General features: G+C 32.6%; 1 protein-coding gene across 10 annotated transcripts in view; it reads right to left on the bottom strand.

Annotated features, from left to right (window-relative positions):
- Positions 1–22,498, bottom strand: part of CACNA2D1 (calcium voltage-gated channel auxiliary subunit alpha2delta 1) — a 503,964-nt gene that overhangs the window by 63,300 nt on the left and 418,166 nt on the right. For all 10 annotated transcript variants that reach the window (XM_082473444.1, XM_082473442.1, XM_082473443.1 and 7 more), the window contains 7 exons: positions 22,377–22,481; positions 9,704–9,782; positions 8,755–8,804; positions 7,507–7,596; positions 3,335–3,412; positions 1,323–1,397; positions 973–1,047 (listed from right to left, as the gene is read on the bottom strand). In XM_082473444.1, coding sequence (XP_082329570.1) covers positions 973–1,047; positions 1,323–1,397; positions 3,335–3,412; positions 7,507–7,596; positions 8,755–8,804; positions 9,704–9,782; positions 22,377–22,481 — 552 coding nt within the window. The remainder of the gene's footprint in view (positions 1–972; positions 1,048–1,322; positions 1,398–3,334; positions 3,413–7,506; positions 7,597–8,754; positions 8,805–9,703; positions 9,783–22,376; positions 22,482–22,498) is intronic.

Raw genomic sequence — 22,498 nt, forward strand, 5'->3', positions numbered from 1 at the left:
TTAATGGTTCTTAATTATTATTTTTTTGAACAGTTTTTAATGACCCAACTGTGTGTGTGTGTGTGTGTGTGTGTGTGTGTGTGTGTGTGTGTATGCACATACATACTTGTATGTGTCCTAAAACATCACTAACATTAAATCTCCATGCCTGGGGAGAAGGAAATAATATGCATAAGTCTGTATATATTTCCATCCAGCATGGTTTAAAGTATCCTTAATATTATCTTCAAAGTTAAACAATAACTTGAAGATGCTTATAAATTAAAAATACATAAGGTTTTGCCAATTTTACTTCTGGATAAATAAAGTTTTTTACCTGTGAAGCATTAATGAAAAGTGAAATGAGTTGGATGAGACATTTAGGAAAGTATTTTAAATCTTGGGAAAATAGGCATAAAGATTAGGATAAAATGGTTCATGTATGGAATTTTATCACTTCCATATAGCTCCCTGATTAATAAACCCTTCCCACTTCTGAAGCCCATCCCATTTGAGTTTTTCTTTTTGAATTTCATACATATCTTTATAAGCCTGGCAGATGGAAAGGAGAGATAATTACCAGAAAAAAAAGGGCAATGCAAATGGCCTACGCATAGAGGAACATGAATAATGCTCTCAAGTTCACACCTATCCAGGCCATCTCCTTCACCACCTTACAGCCTAATCAAAATACCAAGTGGGATGTGTGAAGCTCAGGCCCAGGAGGTGATAATGGCTGCCTTTGAGATAGGAATATTGGTTAGCTGGATAGTGGATAGAAACATTTCAGAACTAAACAGGTAAGAGAAAACGAAAACTGTTTTCACACCTTCATATATTATAAACTGTGGTCTTGTCATCTATTAACGTTACAGGTATAATGTTCCTTTATACTTAGTGCTGTATAGTGAATTTAAAAATGACGAACCTTTTAAGAACATTAATCATTAATTTTACAGAACACTAATCATTGTAAATAAATTATATACATACCTTTGGCTGAAGATTTGGATGTAATAAAACATAACCATTAGGATCAATTGCAAAATAATAGCCATTGGGGCACAGCTGAAAAATAATAAGAAACAACCTTAAAGATTCCTGAGTCGCAATCAGAAATCCACATTCTTTAAAAAAAAAACTCTTAAATACATATTTTAAAGCATAAAGAAAGATAACATGATATTTTACACTCTTTTAAGAATCCTTTTAAATATTTAGTTCCTTTGCTAAGATAACGGCACAAAATTTTTGAGAGTTCCTTTTAAGTGCTTTAAAAACAAGCTAAATTAGTACAGAGTTTTAAAACAGAAAAGTCACCAAAAGAGTAAATTGCATCTTACTGTAAAACGTGGTGTCAGTCTTTTAATATCTTCCAAAGACACATCAACTCCCATCACACCAAGAATCAGCTGGTTCTATAATAAGATAGCAAAAGGCAGTGTATTTTCTACCGAAAATTTACATATTTCTACACAATTATTATATACGTTCATCCTTCTGCTTGACAATGGTTGTATCCCATACTAGCTTAAACATATATATATGTTTAAGGGTGAGGCACTTTCGGTATCAACTTGCAATGATTCTCAGCTTTGATTATATTCCCACAACTGTATCATTATTATTTAGCTTAAAAAGTGAAATCTTGATGATTAAAGCTAAAATACAAAAGATATATGAAATTTTAAATTTGATACTTTTTGTACTAATACTTATTTTAATTGCTGTACAGTCAGCAACAGTCAGCAGCTGTAGGGGTGTGTGTGTGTGTGTGTGTGTGTGTGTGTGTGTGTGTGTGAGTGTAAACTAACTTTTTGGTATGCTATGATTAAGAAATCACAAAAATGTCCAGTTTAAAGTTAATTAGGCAATATGGAATGAGAAAACCATGGATTTTTGCTGCTGATAATACCTGTGTATATGTGAAAAGTACAATATGTGACCTTATTTGTAATAAAATAGCAGAAATTCTTCCAACACTATTTCTGGTTGCTGCTAACTTCTGAATACCAAACAATGGGCATCACAGTTTTAGTTGCAAATCAAAAAGGCCATGTGGTAAACTGTTATCATAATCTTCTATGGGACATAGGATGTGAATGGTGTTAAAATTTAGAATCAGGAATTTTCGTCTTAAATGTAATTATATAAATTATAAAATAAATCAAAATGTTACAAAGAAAATCATAAAATCCAGTTAATAGTTATCACAAGAACATTTTAAATTTTGTGTAGGTGCACATAGAACGAGAAAGTCATGTCAACAACTGTGCTCTTTTCCCATGAACCAACCCTAGTCTGAGCAAATACCCCAAATTTAAGCATTCCCTTAGATAATCTACATGAGGAGTTAAGAGAATTACTCCTTCCTGAGTTATGATGACTAGAACCAGCAGATAGTTAAGAATGGTAATGGGCCCCCAAAGAGGAATAACCAGTGTTTTCTATGGCCACATTATTAAAATAAGGAGTTCCACTGACATTCATAATAAGTGAAAAAGCAACACTTTAGTGCAACCGACTTCATTATATTATAAACTGGAAATAAATTTCCCTCAAATCAGGAATGTCAACCAAACTATAAAATGAGTATTTAGCATTAAAAAATCTTAACTTCTCCCACATTCTTAAATTCCTTCTTATATAAGCTAAGAAACAGAAATGTAAACCTACTTTTCAATCAAAAGTATTTTTAAAAAATGAAACAATTTAACAAGTACAAGAGACATATTTTTCAAAACTTGTAGAACTTCAAGTTGGTAGCATTATATTACATTGACAATATTACCAGCACTATAGAAATCAAGATTTTTAATGAAACTCATTAAGTATTTTTCCTGAATCTTAAAAAAAGAGAAAAAAATAATGAGAACTATTCATTTAAATCAGATCCTTAAGTTACATGACAATTAAAAAAACTATCCTTTGAATGTAAGTTGGAGGAGGAGTGATTCTAAAAAGGTACCTATACACCTGATGCAAACATCACCATGGTTTTTTTCTTTGGATTTTTCTTTCTGAACTCCAAGGATATCTTAGATGCATTTAAAAATGTGCACACAATAGTACTGCCCATTTATCATGTAATTACTCCTGGAGTTCTGAACTTGTGTTCTCATCAAGTCATAGTTAAATAGAGTTAAGCTGAATCTTGGCTCTGGGGAACTGAGAACTTGACCTGCATTTCCTTTTTCCCAGGTGGTTATCACATAGGCAGCTGCTGCCTTTTACTTCCCGCCTCACGAGACAGTTACATTGTATGTATTTCCTTATAGAAATATCTTATCCACACTGAGCTTCAACGTCATAGCTTATCATTTATTATTATTAATTTTATCAATTAACTTTTAACCTTTAAGTTTGTCTTATTTTCATTTTGGCCGGTTATGTTGAAGACCGGAAGAGTTCCAGTAATGACAAGTCCCAGTTCCTTAAAATAGATTCAGAGAGAAAAGTCAAATTAAAATTACAATTTAAACTTTATCATTCTGCATTAGTTTTTGATATCTGACAGTGCATTTTAGTTACTTTATAAACAGCCACAAAAAAATTAGTAATTGATTTTGAAAGCTTACTTTTTAAAAAGGCAATGAAATGTCTTAGAAATAAGCAGGATCTAGTAGGCAGTTCTTTAAGCACTCAACATCTAAAATAATACTCTTAAGAGAGCATTGCAAATAACTATAAAAATCAAATTACACTAAACATTTCAGTAACCCTGCCCCTCCACTCTTTTTTTCATAGTGAGTGATAATTCTCCTAATATCAGGGACCACCATGAGCAGAGTGATATTAAAATATTGTTTCAAATGATTTACTTAACCTTCCTTTCTTTTTGCTTCATTCTTAACTTTTTTCATGCCCTAAGCCAAAGGCTTCATGCTAAACCACAGATGTGTAGCAGAATAACATTATAAACAGAAAAAACATGCTACTGATACTGCATCTCTGGGATATTCTAGGTAGGTATACTATGATGTTCAAAAGAAGCAATATTGCTTCTAAATACTCTCCAAAATAAATAGTGATTTTTGACAAAGTGAAATGATGCAGACAAGACAACTGCAAGCATCAAATATGAAAGTCCAGTCATGAAGCCTTTTAGTATAATAAAAATAATCACATACTGTTACTCAGCACGTAGATAGTTTCCTATGTTACATGAATCCACAGAGATTAGTTGGAATAAACTAATTTTCAGGTCAGAAGTTGCTTTTTTATGACTGTCATCTGCAACAATTATATTTCTTTTAACACTATTTCATGTCAAAACTACATTTTCAACAAAATTACTCTTTAAAATAATTTAAAAATTATTGTTGAAAATTTTGAATTTGCTGAGAAAATATTAGTAATCTTTTTGTGAATAGTGACCCCAAATCCAAATCTCATGACTCCTGTTCTAATTCTAGAAACAGCACGGTCTTATAAAGAAAATGGCTTAGGCTATGGTTTATTATTAATTATACATGTGGGAAGCTCAAAAACAATGGGAACTGAATTAGTGCGGATGGACAATCATAGGCTTTCAGCAGAACAAGATATCAAATTGTTTGGAACCAAGAAAATTAAAATTAAGGAAATGACTACACGTAGTTGGCTGTATGATATACATGTTGGCTTTCTACTTAATCCTAAGGAAGAACATGTGACCATGAAAAATCCTTAATTGAATATGCAAATTAATATTTGCAATGAAAGCTTTCCACCTCAAAGAAAGGCAGATTACAGATAACTTAGAAACCTAGTATCCAAAAGACACCAAAATCCACGGATGTTCAAGTCCCTTATATAAAATGGGTAGTATTTGCATATAACCCATGCACAACTTCCCATAGACTTCAAATTATCTCTAGATAACTTATAATACCTAATATAATGTAAGTAGTTGTAAATACAATGTAAATGTTATGTAAACAGTTGCCAGTGCCTGGCAAATTCAAGTTTTGCTTTTAAGAACTTTCTGAAATTCTTTTTTCCTGAATGTTTTCAAGCTGCAGTTGGTTGTGCCTACAGACATGGAACACACGGATATGGACGACCGACCGTACATGTGTACGCACAGTTTTAAAAATGGTAGCACGGTATAAGATAAGGTATATATGGGTGCTCTTTTTTGTTGCATAACTTTTACATTTACACAGAATACCACAATTTGCTCCTCAATATGGTAATATGTGCCCCCCAAATGAGATACTAGTCTTCTAACATATTAGACAAAATTATGGATGAACTTATTTGTGCCTGACTTCCATTTTCTCCCTCCTTCATTAAGCAGACCAAAAAAATTGTACTCTATTCCAAGGCACTGTGCAAGTCTCTAAAAAAGAGAAATAAAATAAGATTTCTGCCTCCTGGAATTTATTTGATGTTTAGTTTCTAGGGTGCAACTCTTTTCATCTCTCTAACATAAAGAACCTCACTTTGTCTCCCAAATAAAATGAACCCTCCACAATTTTGTCCCAGTCTTGCTTCTGTTCTCATCTCCCATTATCTCCACAAGTGACTGAGGTATCATTCTTTCAATATACCCGGCACTTCTCCAATTTTCATACTGCACCTCCCTTCTCTGATTTCACTACTCATCACCAATTTTAGAAACCTTACCTAGACTCATATATTTAGCTAACATGACACCATCTTTTTAACCTCACTCTACTCTATCCCCAAATATATGGCCTTCTTTCTTCTGATTTCCAGAGCTCTCTTCGTTTTTCTCATTATATTCATTACATTTTGTCTTGGATAATTTTTACCTTTTTCTTCTTAAAATAACTGTTAATTTGACCAGCATATATTTTGAATCTGCTATGTGCAGAGATTATAAACAAATACTTAGAAATGAAAGATGGGTCACTTTTTATTCTCAAGTCAGTAAAAAGAATGCTCTGTATATCCACTGACTAGACAATTCATTTGCTTCATTTGTTTCTTTTTTTTTTTTTTTTTACATTTAGTTTCAGCTGGTAGAACAGCATATTTAGAACCCAAATCTCTTCCTAAAGTCATTTGTGCTATCAGTAAAAACCTCACCAACAAGGCAGACATGCTGGTTAATGAACTTCTGGTCATAGGAAATACAACAGGGCATACTTATTGACTCCTCCTATCATACTTTGTCCTGTGATGGATTTGGATACGTGAAACATTTTGACCATAGATTTAGTTGACCATGTGACCTTAAATAAATATGTGATGTCAAGAAGGAACACTGGACAGTAATTTTAGCGAGGGCTTGAGGTAAGCAAGCTTCACTTTATCTTTCTCAGCACGCAAGGCTGCTGCTAATAGTGCCTAGTTTTCTTCTAACTTCCTGTGTATGTTTATTTTACAAGAACCAAATGATAAGTAATTCTAAATGGATTGCATTCTGCCCCTTGGGTTCATCACTGCATTCAGAAAAGTAGTATCAGCATATAATTGAACTCCAAGTAGGAAAAGGGGTTATTGAATTAGCATTTACTTTTCAGGACTTAATATTTTAAGTCTCTCCAATATATTACATTAGTAAAATTCTTAATAAAGTCTTCTCTAATTAAGTTAAGCGTATGAGTAAATCTTAAATATGATAATTACTATTGATAGCTTTCATACCAGGAAAGTAAAAACTACATTAAAACATGATTTCCCAACTTCGGCCCTATTGATATTTTGAGCTGGATAATTCTTTGTTGTGTGTGTGTATGTGTGTGTGTTGGGGGTGTGTGTGACTGTTTTGTGCATTGTGTGGGATGTCTAACAGCATCCCTGGCATCTATTCATTGGATGCCAGTAGCAACCCCTCCCTATTCAGTCATGACAATCAATAATACCTATGGATATTTCCAAATGACCTGAGGGGCAAAATTACCACCAATTGAGAGCCAATGCTTTGAAATTTGATGGCGTACCTGTACTAAAATTTCTATTGTGTAGTGGACAGATTAACATGTTTTTATTTGTTATTTCACACCAGATTTGATCACTTCAATGGCTATTTCCATAAATATTTGGGGTTGAATCTAAAGCAAGAAATTATATATGAAGAGGTGGTTAGGTTTGTGATTGTTCCAGGATAGGGTAAGATACTTTCTATTTAACTGCATGTACTTCTGAGTTTTGATGAGTCTGGTTTGAGATATGGAGGATATACATGCTTCTGCTAGCTGAAGTCTATTTTAAGAATACCTTCTTCACAATTCCTGTTCAAAATCTGCAGTAATAGGTACTAATTCATGTGACTTTAGTATTTTTTTTACATAAAAATTCAAAAAGTTATCAAAATGGTCTTAAATTCAAGATTACAGGTTTGAAATTCTACATCCTCAATGGCAACTGAAAAATAACACTTCACATCTGTGGTTCTCCACTACACATAAGTCTACATTTTTATGTAAATTATCTAAATTCTAGCAAAGAAGGTTGTGATAGAAGGAATTTTGAAAGGGTTTCATGAACAGGAAAAGAGAAATGGAAGCTAGAAAGAAATAGAAGTCAGCCGTGTGCTTTTGTTATGACAGTCTTTGGTTGAACAGCCTAGCTTACCAGTGCATCCAGGTATACATTTGTCCACTGGACTTGCTTAGCTTTGTCTCCTGCTAAAACCATTGGTCTTCCCAGAACATCCAAATATTCCTATATATACATATACATAAAAAAGAGTTATGTGGTTGAAAACTAGGAATGCAGTGCTAAAAAAAAAAAAAAAAAACAAAACTCCACAGAGAAAAAATTATCTAGAGTTAAAAATGAAGATGGAATCAAAATTATTAAGAAAGTTAAGCATATAATCATTCAATTCCTACTTTGGGTACTCCATAAATGGTATGTCTGCATACTTAGAATCAATAATATTTGACTTATATTATTTATACAATGTATCTACCCCAGTTTTTTTTCTAGTAACAAAATATTCTCTTTCTGAGGTTCAGCCAACAATAAGTGAAATAGGTTCCTTGTGAATTGTTTTATGTTAATCTAAACTATTTAAGACTCTGCGATTTACTGGATGGAACTACACAAATTTGAAATAATAAAGCAGCCACGTACTTGTTTTCATATCACAGATTGTTTGGCTGAAATTCAAAACTACATTTAAACATATCAAAAAATACATGAACTACTGTGCCAAATCTAGACATCAGGCTTAAATACAGCTGCTGTTTCATTTCAAAATTCAATGTATTCAGTATTCATTTCCACAAATGCCACGTTATCTGTGCTAAGTTTTGACTTAGTTTATTTTGTAGACCCTCAGTTATGTTTAGAATTAATGAGTTTAAGTAGCAATTTAGGAATATTTAAAAATAATATACATTTAAATTAACTTAATTGCTTCAATCTCCCTGGTTATTTAACAAGCATGTTTTCAACTGAATGGCTGCAGAAAAATCATCTCCTTGTTGTAAGTTGTAATAATTATTGTTTAATTTTCTATGTTGAACCTACAACTTGGAGAAACTCATTTAAATAATTTGCAATAGAACCAAGTTGAAATTATATGATGAGATTGTTAGTAAACTGATTTTATTTACTTTCTATTATGTTTTTAACATCTGAGAAGAAAAAAATACTCATATATTTTTGCCTGAGTTTTGGATGTTTAAAAACACTTGGAACCTTAATGAAATGAAAACCAATACATTACCATGATACTCATCATTTTATTACAAATGGAATAGTATGAATCATTTATTCATTTTCACCCATTTTCTCCATACTGAGCATATTTAAAGCAGCGAAGAAATACCCTAGTTTGAAAAAATACTTTAAACAAGTTTTAAAAAACCATACCTGAGTATTGATTCTTATTGCTCCAATGGAAGGAATTTCATAATAATAACCTGAAATATATATATATACAGATTTACACATATAAACATTATGATAAAATAAAGGACCACAAAATTATTTTATGGCTTTGTAGGAGACACTGAGCACTTCTAATTGAGCAAACACTAAAATATCAACATCACTGATAAATCTGGAAAATGTTTGATGAATGTATTCTCATAGCAAATACACAGGCTTTATGAGAAATAACACTACATTTCTTAGATTGTATAAAACAAATGTTATTTTTCTACAAAGCAGTAGGGAACCTGGTATCATTAAAATTTTTTTTCATTGAAGAAATTATTAAAAATATACAATGATGGGTATCTAACAATTATTATATTCATATAAAATACCTGCCTAAAAATAGCTTTCAGAATAAATCTACGTTCTTTTTATTGCCATGTGGCATTTTTCAAATAACATGTTTTTTTTGTCTGAGTATAAAAGTAATATAGGTTCACTACACAAAGTCTGAATTACCTAGGAATGTATAAGAAGACATTTAAAGAAACAATAATTTAACCACTCAGAGAAAAAAATGTGCATATTGTGTCACACTTCCTGATATCTAAGTTTTACATAATTCAGATATTGTTTCATTCTTAATTCTTCATGTCAAGTTATATTTGATAAGCATCATTAGTATCATGCAATAAAATATACTCCTTTATAAATGTACAATATGATCAGATGTCTGCATTTTAATGTAATGTAACACTAATATCAAAGTTTCTTATGTGTGTAGTTTTTTAATAGAAAACATCTTCAGCATCTTATTCTTGCCTTGATTCCTATAAAAAATTAGCTATAACTTTAGAGTATTTTAAATGATAATATGTAGAACTAACAACTACCAAATTCTTCTTCTTATAATAAAATGTGGTCAAGTAAACAGACTTGTTACCTTTATTTTCACAGGCCATCCACTGAATAGGTCCTCTGTCATAATTATGTTGACCAACTGAAAATGTGAATACACGTACCTGGTGAATTGAAAAATGGGTATCTGTTAGGCTGCATAAAATTTAATTGAAAGGCAAAACAAAAGAACTAAAATAAAAAACATGTAAAAGCATGGTTTTCAGTTAATTAATGTGACAAGAAGAATTGAGGCCACTAAATCACTCAGGAAGGCACCAGAGAGAAACCACATAATCTACTGTAAATATAGACTTCAGTTACTGAATTTAAGTTAGTACTTGGGTGCCCTGCACCATATGTCAATCCTGTGGCAGGATCATGACTAAGGTTTCATTAGTAGAAATGGCATCTTTCAGGTTCAACCCAACTTCACCTGTCTCACTTGGTTAGGACATATTATTCACATATTTAGTCACTGCAAAGAAAAACAAAAAGTCCTATTTCATAGGTATGAGATTATAAAAATGTATATAGAAAGGTGGTCATTATACTTTTAGTTGCTTAGGGCATTATACTTAATGATGGTTTCACTACTTTCACATCATAGAAATATTTAGGATGTACATGTATGATTATGATGTTAATCATATTACTTACTTTCTATAAAAGATGACTGGCATATATGATAAATATTTTAAGCTCCTAGCATTTCTAAAAAGAATCAAAATATTGACTATTTCTAATATATAATATGCAAATGTTTAAAAATTTAATTGAGATAGTGTTTAATTATAGTAATTTATATATTCATTGGAAGCCACTGAATTTAAATAGTATAAAAGCATAGAAGATAAATTCAATGATGTCAATAAGTATTTAATAAAATGGCTATTTGACTTATATCGATTTTTACCAATTTAGTAATCTAAGTAAACAGGTACTGTAAGTTCATCATTTTAGCTTTTTCTAAAGATAAACATGCAGAAAATCACTTTTCCATGAATTTATGGTCTGGTTTGAACTATGTTAAGAGCTTTTCCCTAATTCATGTCGATTGTTTGAACTGACATTTTCTAACCGTTTCATCTGTTTCATCTTTTGCACAACTGCAGAGCACAAACCTCAAAAGAGATTTCACATCTGTTCTCTGTTCTTTTGCTGGTCTTGACTGCACCGAGATCACATCATGACAATCCTTGCCCTAAAATGTACATCAGGGATGTTGTTTCACTTGTAAAGTTTTACGTGAGCCACCCTTAGGTCGTCCGGGTTTGCCTCGGCTAGTTATGTAGGAAGCCATACGTCAGAGTTTTAATCACCTCAAATTGTAAGGACAAATGACTGGTTCTAGTTTAACAGAAGTTGGTGACACCCACCTCTCTCTCTCTCAATCCCTCAAAATGCAAAATGCAGCCTCATTTCCTTAAAATCTTCAATTGGGTCATTTTGGGGGCTATGTATTTCAATGTAGCGTCCACTACTTACATCGTAAAACTTACGCCTAAATGGAAATACTTTTATAAACAGGTTGGCAACCCTACTAACAGTTCAATTTAACTGCCATACCTTAAAAAACTGTCACGCGAATTCAGGGCAGGGAAACAATCAAGATGCTCCAGAAAGCACTTGGGGATGGCTTTCATAATTAACGTTTGAAAGCATGTCTCACACTTTTAAAGCACTGCTTTATCTGGTCGCTCCTCTTACCACGACAGCGTTCCAGTAAAATGTTTTCCATAGAATACTTTTCAGTACCAAGAAATAAATAATAAGACTAAATGAATTATTATATCTACATCCCTAGAAATCAAGCATTTCTAATAACAAAGAGGCTACACTTAGACACACACTATGTGATTATTTTGACTGATGTTATTCATTAAATAGTCCAAATAAACACAACTCAGCCAAAAAACATACTAGTAAAACACAACCACCACCAACAAAACTTGTTGTTTTATTTGTTTTGCTACAAAAGTTTTGCCTGACCCCCATCGTTGGCCTCCATGGAGACCTCAGAGGTTGTTCAAATTAAGGAATTCCGCATCAGAGCTGGGTGTCGAAGTGTACATTGTCATAATTAATTATAATTTAATAAAATTTTACTGCACACTAGGCTTTTTTTTCTCTCTCTTTATTCATTTATCACATAGGTCCTTCCCTGGCTATTTGAATATAGGCTGCATTAACTGATTGAATCATTCCCATATTACAAATATATAATTTTTACCGCTTTCTCAGTTGTGCCACAATGAAGAGTTGTGGCACGTGGACGTTCAGCTGCGGCACGCACGCGGGATCTAGTTCCCCGACCAGGGATCGGGAACCCGGGCCCCCTGCATTGACAGCATGGAGTCTTACCCACTGGACCACCTGGGAAGTCCCTAGACATTTTTTTTTCTTTTTTTTAAAAAAGATTTATTGATTGATTGATTGTTTGATTGACTGATTGCTATGTTGGGTCTTCGTTTCTGTGCTAGGGGCTTTCTCTAGTTGAGGTAAGCGGGGGCCACTCTTCAGCGCGGTGCGCGGGCCTCTCACTATCGCGGCCTCTCTTGTTGCGGAGCACAAGCTCCAGATGCGCAGGCTCAGTAATTGTGGCTCACGGGCCCAGCTGCTCCGCGGCATGTGGGATATTCCCAGACCAGGGCTCGAACCCGTGTCCCCTGCATTGGCAGGCAGATTCTCAACCACTGTGCCACCAGGGAAGCCCCCTAGACACTTTTAAAGGTATTATTTTTCTGAAATTTTCCTACCAATGGTTACTAAAATCTTAAAATTTACAAATTCAACCTTTCTATAGTTTCAGCAACTGCCTTACCATTACAATATTTACAAAATCTTTCTAATATATCTAAAATGCTTATTTTTCTCTTGGGGGATATACACATACACACAAAACATATGCATGTAAAAATTTAATGATTTTATAGATTATCTTAGAATTTTCTAAAATGATTTTATAAATATATATTTTGTTGAGAAAATTTTAATATAAACCACTCACACTTTTTAATTCTTTATATGACAGTGAAAAAATCAACATAAACATTACTTCAATCCCAAGTGCTGTACCCATGCTGAATTTGGCTTTGCTTTACACATTTTAGCTAATTATGTAATAAGGACTTTAACTTCATTGATTTAATAAGGAGGTGTGATATTCAACATTTCATAGTGCATGTACACAATGAATTGGTGAAATTTGGTTATTTTTGTATCCTAACTTTCCACTTGGAGTTTTAGATAGTTTCATTCCTCCTATTCCACACTATATTACTGCCACCCCGTGGAAGAGTTAATGAACTAACTAAAATTCCAGATGCCAAATCCACAGAGATGATTGCTATCCCCTCATTCTTCTGGTGTTTTTCACTTCTTTAAGTGTACCATTCTTCCTTAGCTATAATTCTGGGGAAAGGAAAAAATAAAGTGATTCCTTGAAATAGGCACGATTTAGAAATTAAGGTATATTACATTCTCAAAGATGTGTAATTTTAGAGTTCTTTTCTTATTAGTGTATTTACATGATCTTACATAAAAACAAATAAAATGACATATAAAATAACTTGAAACAAAATGTGCAGTCATACAAGCGAAATATTTCATCTGAAGTCTCCATTAAGCAAATTATTACTTTAAATCAGGCCTCCATTAAAGCAAAGTTAACTTTACATTGATAATTACAACATGAGATCCATGTAACAAATACATACTGGAGACTTCTGTTCTAAGTGAAATGTTCCTAGAAAATTTGCTAAATGATCCTGAACTGGTTGATTTTAGGCCATGTTTCAGAATGTTCAGCTCTGTGAGGGTTATATATGAAACATACACAGTTATAGATGGCTTTGAAAAATATTCTTCATAATGCTGGAGTCTAGGTCTCTAACAGAAATAATGTGCGAAGGTAGTATTGAATAAACGCTGGCTAGGGTTAAAACAGTTCCAAGATTGCACTACTGTATCTATTATAGTGCCTTATACAGAAATAGAAATAAATATTAAATGAAAAAAAATTGAATAGCTAAATGAGTGGTCTTAACGTTTTCCCAGAGGGACAAAAGACAAACTTTGATATCATCTGACATATAAATCAGTTCATTATTATAATAGAGTAGAGCCAAAACCAGACTGATAGACCTCTTGCATTTTATAATCTGGGTTGTTTCATATACTTATATCATGGTAAATACATAATCATTTTTTTTTATGTTACGCTGACTTGCTCAATGGAGATGAGCAAACTTTTTCAGGCAAATTAAAGTATGTATAATACACTTAAACCATTTATGTACCGTATTATTCCTAGAGAATGAAAATAACTCATAATTATTGACTCGTGCTTAGTTATATGAGTATTCATAAAATAAATTGTAATTTGAGAGCGTATTTAATAAAATTAAACTTAAAACAATTAAAAATTAGTCTCTATTATTAGTTGCAAATTTATATAATTCGGCCTTCAGTTGGTTCAAAAATCATTTTTTCTCTGAACAGAACATTATAATTCCAAGATGTAAATTTGACATGTCAAGCCTGACCTTCTTGATCAGAGAAAACTTTTAATTAACAGCAAATTGGGTTATTGATTGGTTTCTTACAATACACCACTGATTTATCCTTCAGTTCCAGACTTCTGCTACTCTGGTTTTTATTTTGTCTTGTTTGTTGAAGACTAAAATACTTGTCTTCAATTAAGATTTTTCCAAAACCACAGGGTCAACCTATTTTTAAAAGCCATAGGAATTTCTTGTTTCCCAGCAGAACCCAGTTACTGGAAACTGTCACCTCAACAATTATCAGTTACCCAGAGTTCAAGTTTAATTTACAATAGGCAAATCTCCAAGGAATAATGGAAATGAGACTATGAAGAAAGAAAGCCAATAAAACTAAAATAAAAACTTCAGCTATCGACTCATGTTAGAAAAATGATGTCAGAAATGGGTTTTATTAATTTACTGTGCGTACTAAAATTTTTGGCATGAAGCCTATAAAAATACTAGATTGGACTGAATATTTTAGGAGAAAATTCTACAGTGGTTTCCATAATTCACAAGTGTATCAGAATCCAGAGCGTTTAAAATAACCTACATCTCTAGTTTTATAGCATTATGAAATAAATAAAAGTGTCCAAATGCATCTTTCACACTTAATTTATTTTATAAAGCCCAGAGATCTGAAAGGTTCTTACAAGCCTGCAAAGATCTGATGGCTTAGTTTAATCCATCTTAGCCTCTTAAGGCTGTGAGAAATATGTCCCTTAGCAGTAAAGCCTTGCTATCTGACCAGAAGAAAAGATCCTGGGTGGGCAAATGATGATTGGCATGGCCACAAGGCTGCCCTGGAGAGAGAGACACACACAACCAGACGGCGCATTCCACATGAGGTTATGAAATTTGGACTGTAGATCATTTAAATGACTGACTTTGCCACTTAGTAGCTGTTTAACTTTCAACAAGTTCCTTAACGTCTCAAATTTTGGTTTTATTTCCAAAATGGGGATGATGTTGATGGTAATAAACATCTTTTGTCATATGGTTATTACAATTGTGAATGAAGTAATACATGAAAATCTTTTGTATTATATGGAAAATAATAAGAACAATAAATATTATCTATGGTAATAAAGATGACCATGATGATGATGGTGACTACAATTGTCTCCTACAGTCAAGCTATCAGAATTCAATGAGGTAACATTTTCCATTAGTGGGATACTAGCCTTTCGTGCCTTAAAAAGAACTTAAAATAACTTGAAGTAACACCTTCCCAAAGGAACAAACTTGGCTTGCTTTATTACATTTTAGCAATAAACTCCAAAGAAAAGGAGCCAATATTGTCTAAATGCCATTGTGTCCATATAAGATATATCTGCATGGAATTGCCCAGGGTCTGACGAAGGCAAGAATTTCATAAGTGACCTTTGAATTAGTCTGAGTAAATCACACAAAGCAACTTTAAAAAAGGAAAACAAAATGCAGTAGGTTTTGCCTACATGATCTTAAAGCACCAAGCAGATATTTCTCTCACATCTCTTGCATGTGTGTACGTAACATAGATACATGCCTCAGGATTATGTCGGTGTTTAAAATTTTTAACAATTATAATGAATCACCCTTGCATTATCAGATTATAAGGAAGTAATTTTGGGTTTCCCTCCCTCTGCATACATTTATAGTACTTGACACAGGAGGAATAAGCTATGGACGCATTTCATTTCCAAGCAGTTATAGCTCTGCAAAGACTATTGTCAGCAGAGGCCAGGAAATAAGCAATATACTGATTTATTTCAGGTGTTCTTCTTGGGTAATGCTAAATACTTCACTGACACTAATTATGAGAATACTCATGAAAAACTACGTGTTGGACTGGTGAGGGTGAATGGAGAGGTGCCATCAATACAATAGTTTTTTTATATAAACTTAAGCCCTCCCTACTTACTTATAAGATGACATATCCAAGAGTGGAACATAAATTTTACTCTACATTCCACTTATAAGGAAAAAATTGTTTTAAATTATTTGCTTTTAAAAGAGCAAAGCTATTGAGTTTTTTAACATTTATGAATGTTTTATAGTTTACCTTCGAGCTTATTTATTGCATATTTATATTTACTTATGCTGGGCATCCTCAGGAAATATACTTAGCAACTGCTGTGCGTCAAGCCCTTGCTAGCCTCTAAGGAGTCAATGGTAGGTTTACAAACTAACACAACCCCTAGTTCATGGAGCTTTTAATAGAGGAGAGTTCAAGATAACAGGTGAATAAGTACATAATTAAAATAATAAAAAATGTAATCTGGGAGAAAGAAAACAAAGAGGAAAGATGGTGCTGAAATAGAGAATGAAAAAGAAGGTGTGTGGGGAAAGGAGACCACACTAGAAAGACCGAGCAGGGAAGACCTCTGCGCAGAGACACACGGCAAGCAGAGTTCTCAATCTGAGAAGGCAGCCACAGAAAAAGCAGAACAGAGTGCCTCTCCTGGTAGAATGGTTTCACACAAACAAAAGGCAATCCCAATTTTAGGTGGCACAATTCTACCTAGAAATTATTTCGAGTGCATTTTTTGCACTCTATGGCTTAAGTCTTGCAATATATTTTGTGCTTAATGTAATACTTATTCTCATTTTTCATTGGATTTGTTTTAGCTACTAAATTAAGGACTCTGAAAATGTATGGAAGTAATATTACTCAGACCTGAAGAGAATGTACCTGATAATATTTTCCTTAGTTTAGGCAATGAATTATCAACAGTAATTTTATTCTAAGAAAGCAAATGTAAATAAATCTGTCAGAGAGAAGGACACATACACACATGCATTTTAAATTGATCATCTCTCTATTGGGCCAGTGTTACTTGTAATTATTGTTTTCAGCTATACCGTAAGTCCAGCATACATAATATATTTGGTTTTTAGAACACAGGTACAGTTCCTAATCTAAAGCTGAAAAATCTTTTGGAAACTGCTGAAAGTGCCAAAATACATGAAATGAAACTTTTTAGAAGCAGTGTATTTGTTAAACAGTATTAAATATTCTACAAGTCTGAATGCCCTTCATCATCACATGTTCGAACATTCCTTCCAAAGGCTTCATTCTTTCCTGATGGAGAAGCCAGGCAGAGACAATTGAGAAGGCAATGAATTATTTGCCATGAATTATTTTCCCTACCATCTGTTGAAAAAGTAATTGACAGTTTTCACTCTTATTGTATAAAACACATATGCAGATTCAGCCATTTGGGATTTGATTTAGATTTTTGTAGCCTATAAATTATTTCTCTCTATTTTGGATCTGACAAAAAAATAGAAAAGACTGCCAATCATTTTTTAAAGAATTAAAAAAAATAATGCATCTATTGTCAGGCAATTATAACTTAAGCTATGCATTCTTTATTTTAAAAATTATTCCACATCTATCATATGCTTTTTTCCCATTTGTTCTTCTCTTTCGATTTACTAGTTATTTTGAAATTTTCATTTTATAGATTTTGAATGCCTTTTTATTTTTGATTAATTCTGAGAATTAACCTAGGAGTCCGAGAACTATTTTCTAGCTGGCTAGACAATCTTAGGTGTGTACTGCTAACCAAAATCCCTTTGCTATTATACAGAAAATCAAATATCTTTAATTTTCCTAGGTCTGGGAATTATCTTTCAACTCTGTGTCTGGTTTTACTTTCCTTTATTCATTTGTTTGCACTCTACGATAAGAGTTCATTTTGGTTTTGGCACCATTTTTAAGGAAGTCTCGTACACATGGGTGAGCCCTAAGGAATGGCATAGTTGCAGGTAAAGATTAGAAAGTGAATGCATTTTAATGTGGAACAGCTGTGTGAGGAGATTACCATGGAATCAGTTTTAAACTGTACCTATCTATAATCAGGTAGATTAATTCCCAAGAGTAATACATTTCAAAAGAACCCAAACATTTTGTTCTAATTCTTAAACCTTTTGGCCTCATTAAATTGTGCTGTATATCTGCAGCCTCATTCATCAGCTCTCTGGATGTACCTCATCACACCTACCTGGGTTGCTCTGAATGATTTCTAATGTCATCTGGATGAAAAATGGCTTTAAATGAATCATTCAGCAGCCACATTAATGTCAAGCAAGAGGCTTGGGGAGAAAGTAGGATTCAAAGAGTAGTTTTCAGATTTTTTTTCTTAAAAAGCTCTCCAAACTTTGTGACTTTGTAATTTTGATATTTTTAAGCTACAACTGAACTTCTATCTTGAAGAGCATGCTTTAAAATAAAGTTATAATCGAATAAAAATTTTTTTTAAAGTATTGAAAGTTTTTATTTTACTAACTCTATCAAATTCAGTTTTATACATCAGCCATTTGAAAGATTATGTGGCTAGTGAAGTTCTGAGTTGATAAACTTATTATGTAATATATGAATTTTGCAGGTAAAGAATTGGTCTGTCATACCCATACCCATCCTTAGATGACAAAGATAGACAATGATCTTCCATATCAGTGTCTGTGGCAGCAAATCTCTTAGACTGGGTGGATGAATGGAAGGTATAGAAAAGTCTGAATAAGGAGGGAAAGTTAGAAAGGGTTTGACAATTCACCCAAAACCCTTTGAAGCCATGTTTGAAGATGGTAGAAAAAACCTCTCTTATACATATACACACTGTTTTTAGTAGGTACATTTACACACTATTTGCACACGTACACCGTTGGCATAAACAATTAACTATGTAAATGTCTTGACAAAGTACAAATACACTCAAAAATATAAGTTAATTAAAAGTGGTTGTCTGCCATCATCTATTTTCACTGTTAGTGGACACAGAACATACAAATACCAAGAGACAAATTTTGTGTTTAATGTGGTTTTCCCACATTAGGAAATTCGAAAAGCCATTGAACTTGAAATAAAGTGCATATGAAATGTGGTACAACAATGTTTCCAGAAATATAATTCCTACTTGTCCAATTCAGATATCTGTGCTCTGTATCTCTCTCAATCCCTCCTCTTTCAAGGGTCTCCATCAATTATCCTTTCTCTGTTTTGTAACTATAAGATTTCTTGTCTGGGTATCCCTTTACTAACCTTAACATATAATAATGACTTGACTCTTCCATCTTTAAAAAAACAAAATGTATGCATGCACATATGTGTGTGTGCACAGCTTCACCCAGAACTGACTGTCTTATTTTTTTCCTAGTATTTCTTAGCAAATTTGCGAAGATTTTAGAAAAATTAGTTTATGTTCAGATTTCTACTTCCTCATGCCTTAAGCACTTCTCAACTACCTGTTGGAATTTACTCATTGAACTTTACATAAGAGAGCTAAGCCAAAGTTACACACATGGTCCCTTGTTCCTGGAGATACGATGGACAGAAGGAATGTCCATTTAAAACAGATATAAATATGTGTGCATATATCTATGTATGTAAATACGTATACATGTATGAGTGTGTATCACAGAACTTTGCTACACCACTGAAATTAGACTCACATAAAAAATGTAGTATCTAATTCCAAGGACATCTTAACTTTTCTTAGCTAATCATACATTTATTTTAAAATCACAGAAACTAAGCACTGACTACTTAATTTTCAAAGTTGCTTTGGAATTCACAAAAATTATATGTCCTTAGGAGAAGTGTGTGTCCTTAAAGCACAGCAACATTCACAGGCAAACAGCATGATTGTTGAGTAAGATTAGATTCATCAGTTTTACAAAAATGAATTCAATATGAATAATTTCTTATGTGGTTTAGCATGTTGCAAAATGCCTTTGTTTAAAATGTGGAGTTCCTATAAAAGGTGAAGGGGATGAGAAGCAGTGTTTCAAGATAATAATATTTACATTGGACATTTTTAGGATATATACATAGAAAAATGATTTTCAACTAGTTAATTCTTCATATATTCAATCAACTGAACAATTTGTGAAAACAGAGGGTAGAATACAATTGTTTTCCTTACGGCATAAAACCTATTATATTTTAAAAAAAGGAAAAAAATAAACTTATGATATGCCTCCAAGACATATTATTGTGTTAATTCTACATACAAACAGAGTTCGGGGAGAGAAAGAAAAAAAGTTTAGATGAAAATTTCTTCTCTTTTTATACATTTAAATTCTTTTATTTAAACCTGTTAAAGTTTTTTTCTACTCCTTGAAATCAGAATATATCTTAGGCACAGATTATGATATAGATTGTAACATTCATTGCCATATTTGTTTAAGAAACTTCCCTTTTGAAGAATCCAGAGGTGAATGATATTCCTGCTGGTTGGTTCAGATGATATCAAAATTAAAGAAAAGATTTATCTAAACTTATATTCATTAAAAAATGAAAAGTAGTGGGGCTTGCACTTATATACCTCTATCACAAAATAATAAAATATACTTGAAATTATGACTATAAGACACTAAGAAGTCTCTTCCAAATTACCAGTGTATGATTAATTAGTAGAATATTGAGATAAATGTATTATATTAATAGAGTTCAATTTGGGCTAAATTTATTTTATTACATTTGAGTTCTTCAAAACATGGTAATGCTACATTATTGAGAATATTTAAATAAGCAAAATAGTCCTTACTCCAGGTTATGTTTTACAATTATGAATTTGTTCTATAACAGAAATCATACTTCCAACTTTTGTTAGACATACTCAAGTTACTTATTGCCACGTATTGAGAACTATCTCTGAATCTGTGCTCTCTGCAGGATGCTGAGAGTTCAAAGTTAAACAATACAAAGGCCCAGTCTTGTAGGACCTTGTCATCTAGAGAGGGAACAGAGAAGAGATTTTGTGGGTAGAATACAGTGTGAGGGACGCGTAGGGCTGAATACACTGTGCTATATGGGATCAGAGCACGAGCCTGAAGTGGGAGGAAAGTGTCAGGAACATCCTTCAGGGGGTGATGATTGCCCAGGATTCTGAACAATAAGTAGCAGTTACTAAAGAAAGTAAGTAATGCACACTACATCTTAGATTAATACATCTGTATCTTCCCATTACTTTTCATTCTACTGATGTTTTTTAAACAAATGTTCACAAAATCAAGTTACCATTTGAAAATATTCAGTCTATTAACAGTTCAGTCCATTTATCAACTTTTTCAAAAGGAATGGCTCTTCTGTATAATCAAAGTCACCAGGTGTTTTAAAAAAACTTAAACCCTGCATTAAACTTATGTCATATGACATTATACTTTAATAGCATATGCAATATCAAAGAGTTGAGTATTAAAAAATTTTGTGAATAATTTGAAGTTACATGTATTGGGTTGGCCAAAAAGGTCGCTTGGTTAATGAATATGTTGTTCAATAAAGTTCCTAGTGAAAATGAAAAACGTGTCTTTTATTTTTACTTAAAACTGAACGAACTTTTTGGCCAGCCCAATATGTCTATGTTTTCAACTTGAATCATTTTTAAAGTACCTAAGGGTGTTTCAAAGTGTCCCAGATTTTTCCATTAATACTCTACCCCATTATTCACAATATTTTGCCTGCCAAAATATATAACTTATGTATATTTACCTAAATGTATTAATATACATTTTTTTCTCTTTTTAATTCCTCAGACGCATATAAAACAATTCATTAGAGTTAATGACGAGTCACACCTCTCAAAATGGTAAAAATTTCAATTAAAAGCAAAGTAAGTTGGCATTTTACCCTTAAGAGTCCCCTTGTGAAACATACAATTTCTGCTGAAATTTTGGAAACACAAGATATAGGTTATAATTTTTCATTACTTATTTATGGACCCTTAGCATTTTAAGAAACCAAGTTGAGAATCATTGTTCTTTTATAAAATATGGAGAGTCTGTCAGAAAATTGAAATAAGCTGATAGTAGCAGTGCCAGAAAAAATAGTTACATTTGATATTTTCCACACTATCAGTAGGTTCAGCCACATGGGTGAACTTTCAAAACAGGTCTTTCTACAATACTTTCTTCTGCAGTAGAACAAACAAAGAAACAAATATATTCCTATATAGGCTTCTATAAGTTCAAATTATTTTATTAATGAATTAGTCACAAGGTACTTATGAATCTCACAGAAGATATCTAACATTTAATTCAGTGATTAGCTTATAATCCATCTGTATGACTTTATAATCAGCACACTAATGTTTTAACCAAAAATGTCTTCCCTCACCACCCCCACGACTCTCTCTTTAAAAACCACCTAAATTACTATTAAATTTAAAACATTGGAAAAATTACACTCACTTTTTTGTCTTTGTTGTATTTGGTAAATATCTCCTGAGCTCTCTCTTCTCCTCCATCCGTGAACAACATGATAATCTTATTGCAGTTGGCTCTAGACACATTATACTGTTAAAAAAAATGTA

The sequence above is a fragment of the Balaenoptera physalus genome (genome assembly GCF_965194825.1).
Source record: "Balaenoptera physalus genome assembly, chromosome: 8".
Classification (NCBI taxonomy): Eukaryota; Metazoa; Chordata; class Mammalia; order Artiodactyla; family Balaenopteridae; genus Balaenoptera; species Balaenoptera physalus.